This window comes from Macaca thibetana, chromosome 7, assembly GCF_024542745.1.
Source record: "Macaca thibetana thibetana isolate TM-01 chromosome 7, ASM2454274v1, whole genome shotgun sequence".
NCBI classification, from domain to species: domain Eukaryota; kingdom Metazoa; phylum Chordata; class Mammalia; order Primates; family Cercopithecidae; genus Macaca; species Macaca thibetana.
In genome coordinates this window covers 83,168,996-83,173,684 of record NC_065584.1, presented here as the reverse complement: position 1 = coordinate 83,173,684, position 4,689 = coordinate 83,168,996, and the positions used below count along the sequence as shown (strand labels likewise).

The window sequence follows — 4,689 nt, the reverse complement described above, 5'->3', positions numbered from 1 at the left end:
CTCAGGGCTGGGCCTGGGGCAGGGAAATGGGACCTAGGTGCAGAGGAGCATCTCAACCTCCTAAGCCGCAGGCAGACCTGGCTGTGGGAGAAGCCTGCCCCCGCTGGAGATACAGGAAATAGGTAAAAGGAAACTGGGTACTCACGGCATAGTTTCTTGGAAATGGGAAACTGGGTACTCACGGCATGGCCCCTGGCCTTCCGGGTCCCTGGAGTTAGTTCCTTTCCACTGCCCCGCTCCATTCTCTGCTATGTTGTTAGGGGAGTAGGTGGTTGGTTTAGGGATGGTAAGAAATTCCTAAGGTCCAGAGAGGTTTATTTATTTATTTTTTGTGAGGGGAGGGGGTGAAGATTGTTTATAATGGAGTTCAAACCAGCTGTGACAGAGGGTTCAGTATCAAAGACATGTGATTGAGAAATTGGTGAAAAAACTGTACAGCATGGAGTTTAGGGAGGAAGGAGGGCTGGGGGAGAAAGGAAGAAGCAAAAGCCGGAACTGTCAGCAGATGGCTGCCTGGAGCAGTGTTGTGGCATATTGAGGATGGTTCAGTGACTAAATGAGACTTCAGTCATATTTACGCTAGAGATCCATTTATTACAGTCCTGCAACCCCGACCGCCCACCCCTTGGGGATTCTTGCCTCTGTCCCAGAGATGGTCAGGCCCAGAGGAAGGTTAGTCTCATGCCTGCTGTTAGAGGCATTTCATTGTTCTCTTTATCCAGGGCAGGAAGTGTGAGACCTTCATGTAGACTCCTGGAGGTGTCCCGTTTATGCGTCCATGGGAGAAAATACCTTGGGCCACACGCTTACACACGAGGGGCCCCCCAGAGTCCCCCTGTGAACAGAGAGAGGAAAGACTGAGCTGGCCTTCCCTAGGATGGTTGGTCTCTGTTACGGATTTTGTGAGACGTCAGTGCCAGGCAGGCCTTGTCACCTCCCTGAGTCCTAGGTCTCCAGCATGGCCCTGGCTGTGCTTTCTGGCTCTCCCCAGACCAAGCCTTTCTCTGCAATTCTCACGGACACTTCGGTGATAAGTGACTGTGAGATGACAAATCCCTCCCCTCCAGCCACCCCAGTCCACCCAAGGAGTGGACACAGGCTGCCCAAGCTCTGGGCTGAGAGCATAAGGATCTGGCCACTGCCATACCCCAGAACTCCCTCAAGTTCCTCTCTCCCTGTGGTCTTTCTGGGTAGGGGCTGGAAATCCAACCTTGAAACCGGTCTTTGTCGTCTTTGGATCCCCCACACAAATCTCAGTGGCTTTGCTGTAATTGGCATGGAAGAGACGTTCACACTCCCAGTCCTTCTGCACTGTCAGCAACACTTCCTGCAGTGTGGTTGCTAAAGTGCCCGTTGAGACACGACCCCAGCCGGCCACACTGCACACTTGCCCTGGCTTCACCTGGACCTTGCTGCTAGGTAACCTGAGGGGCTGTACAGCTGTGGTCCGCTTGGCCTTTCTCTCCAGCTGGTAGGGAAGAAGCAAGAAAGTCCAGGTCAGGCAATGGCCTTCTGGGCCCCGACAGAGTGATGGGGCTGCACAATCTTCCCTCTCCTCTAAGGCATAGGAACTGACCAAGAGGTCAGGATGGAAAGGAGGGAAGAGCTCGTGTCACAGTGGCCACAGTGGGAGTGGAACCAACTGGACCAAGAAGAGCAAGAGTGGCAGGAGTGTGCCTCACCTGCAGTAGCATGATGTCGTTGGAAAAGTTCTTAGGATTATAGGCTGGGTGGGGGATGGCTCTTTTCACAGGGATAATCTGCTGGGTCCGCTCCTGTTCCTTGATATTATGGGCCCCCAAGGTGACATTTATGGAGCTGCACAGAGAGCAGAGTGAGGATGGGGGTGGAGTCACAGAGGATACAGCCCAGGAGTAGTAAGGAGCAGATGACAGCTAGGGCAGGGTGGGGCTGCAGCTGAGGGGAAGTTGAGGGGACAGGAGGGCTCCAGGGCTGAGTGACTGTGCCCTCTGCTTCACAAAGACATGAAGAGTAGGGCTTCTGGGGGCTCTCTCTTGCCTTCAGGAAATATCATGAAATTGCTCGAGTTTGCATTTTGATCCTTAATGCATGGATTCAACCTTTACCACTGCTTTATTTGGCCAGTGTGTGAAACTGTGCCACTTGCTCTGACCTCTGACCCTCTGACCCTGTCCTATTTCTCATCCTCTCTTCATCCTAGTCCTATTCCCAGGTGGCTGCTCCAATGAGCTTTCATGGGCTTGCATTACCAGGAACTCTGGAAGCTCCCGTGGGCTGCAGTCCCCAGAAGAAAACAAGGGTCCCTGTAGGGGGGGCTCAGAAGGTGAGCTGGTGTTGCTCCTTACCTTCCCAGGCAGTGAGCAGCTGTCAGCACAAAGTCCTTTCTCACTAGGATGCCACCACACCTCTTCTTACTCTTCTCATCCAGAAACTGAACAAAGGCCATGTAGGGGCGGGAGTGGGGCTTGGCCTCATGGCCCCCGATGATCTCCTCTGAAAGGAAAGGCTGGAAGATAAAGTAGCTGGGGATGGCTGCGGTCAGGAGAGAAGGCTTAGGATGACAGTGATTGACGGTGAAGTCTTTTGTGTGCTGCAGACAGTGAGGGAGGGTCCTCCTGAGCTCTGCAGGCAGCACTCCTTGCAGGCAGAGTAAGCTTTTCTGAACTTTAAGTCTCAGAACCTTCTCTCAGAAAGAATGGGCAGTGCTTGACTTCTGCATCCTACTGCAGAAACATACATGGAGGAAGAAAGATCTATTTTCACAACGGTAGAGCCCCAGAGGATCCTGGGCTGTACTTCCCAGGCTCCTCCTTTTTAGTGAGTCTCTCTGATCCCTCTGAGCCTCTGCTGTCCTCCGGATTGGTGCCATTTTCTAATGATCTACCCATGAGCTTCTGGAGTTGGATTTTCTAAAATTCTCATGTGCCAGGGCCTAACACATTCTACGTTCTCAGTAAGTGGTGTTTGGTGCGTAAATGAATAGCCTCCAATTAGCCTTTAGCTGAGGTTTAGTGGGGGTAGTGCTGGTGGGACTGAGGACCTCAGGGATATTAGAGGGAGTACCACCAGGTCAGTGGAGTAGCTGAGGGCCTGGAAAGGCAGAAGGGAGTGGAGAAACCAACTAAAAATGAATTGCAAAGCCTAGGTGGAGCCAAGGTAGCGGGAGAGCTATGGATACAGTCATCTTGCCGCCTCTGAGATAAGTTGTACCATGGACTTCTCTCCTGGGCAGGGGTGATTGGGTGGGGGCACTGAATAATTTAAGTGGTTCTTAAGCTGGGTCCAGAGATAACTCCCATGACTGCAACTTGGTGTCTGAGCTCCTCTTTCCTGGGTTGGAGTGTAGAATAATAATTACTTATCTTTTTCAGCTTCACATTCCCCACCAAATGCCTTTCTAAGAACAATCCACATTCCAGGTCATAAAGGAGAGGTCTAGGGAGAGGCTAACACCTATTAAACCTTTTAGCGAACACCCTTCATTTTTGGATCTTTGCTGAGTCTCTATCTAGCCTCAGATTTATAAGTCTGGGTGTGGAATAGGAGCTGCGCTCAGATTGAGGAAAATTCCTGACCAGTGCTCATAGGTACAGGGTATCTTATAAGATGGGTTCAGGCCTCTAGAATAGGGATAGTCACTTACCTGTCCCAGCCCCAGGGGTCAGAAGAAAGGCCAACAGGAGCAGAAATGGCTGCATTTTCTCAGGAAGGCTGCCCGGGTCAGAGCTGTTGGTGTTGACTCCTTTCAGAAACAAAATGCTGGAGGGGGATGAAGGAGGGATTGGTACAGAAACCTCAGAGACCTCCTAGGCTTGTCCCCTTCTGGTTTTGATGGGTGTCATTATAAGGGTGGTTTATTAAAATTCTCTCATTTGGTTTAAGTCGACACGGCACTGTCACCACATTTACACCCCTGCTGCTGAGTAACAAGGTGAAAGCAAGAATAAAGAACAAGGAGGTGGAACTGTTGAAGTTGTGGCTGCAGCCAGCAGAAAGGCTGGTACCGCAGAAGCTCCTTAGTGACTGAGAAGAACCAAGAATGTCTCCTTTTCTCAGTTCTTGGCTCTTTTTCTACTCAGATAAAATCATGAATAATTATTTAGCAAGCCAGATCCAGGGATATGAGAGTCATGACTCTTGCCGTTGAAGAGTTGATGGTTAGCAAGAGTGGACTGAAAATCTGTGGTTAGAGCACAAGATGGTAAGGGCCATGGTGGGGAAATCTGCTCGTTGGTGTGAGATGGAGGCTGGACTTGCCTTACCAGTATGCAGAGTTGCACACACCCAACAAATACTCCAAAAGGCAACCCATTCCTATCTTACCACTATCTTGGATTCATATTGTTGGAATATTTAGAATCCCCTCTTTAAATATAAATATTCTGTGACAAAGATAACTTTTGTATTCCACAGTTCTGCACACAAGTTCTGGACTTGATATTTATTGAACCAAAATTAGTCATCATTGCGTCCACTGAAGTGTAGTGCTTTATGCTTTGGTTATTTAGCCCTCCTTAAGCAGAGGTAGGGACTGTTCCACTCCATCCATGCTGCTTATGAATGAGGAGGGGATTTCCCTTGAGAAATGCTAGTTGTTGTTGCCAGGTGATGGAAAAATGGATGCTGATCATCCTGATAATAACTGTCCACTAAGGCCGGGCATGGTGGCTCACGTCTATAATCCAAGCACTTTGGGAAACCGAGACA

General features: G+C 50.1%; 1 protein-coding gene across 2 annotated transcripts; it reads right to left on the bottom strand.

Moving 5' to 3' along the window:
• Positions 1 to 568: 568 nt before the first annotated feature.
• On the bottom strand, positions 569 to 3,932 carry GZMH (granzyme H). 2 transcript variants are annotated; one of them, XM_050798618.1, is made up of 5 exons: positions 3,626 to 3,932; positions 2,328 to 2,488; positions 1,683 to 1,818; positions 1,211 to 1,468; positions 569 to 835 (listed from the first exon to the last, which is right to left on the bottom strand). In XM_050798618.1, exons 2-5 carry the CDS (start codon positions 2,426 to 2,428, stop codon positions 692 to 694), a joined length of 639 nt encoding a protein of 212 aa, XP_050654575.1. In that variant the 5' UTR covers positions 2,429 to 2,488; positions 3,626 to 3,932; the 3' UTR covers positions 569 to 691. The 2 variants fall into 2 exon arrangements, with proteins under 2 accessions (XP_050654575.1, XP_050654574.1); XM_050798617.1 differs by having other exon boundaries at positions 2,328 to 2,475; positions 3,626 to 3,931.
• Positions 3,933 to 4,689: the final 757 nt, after the last annotated feature.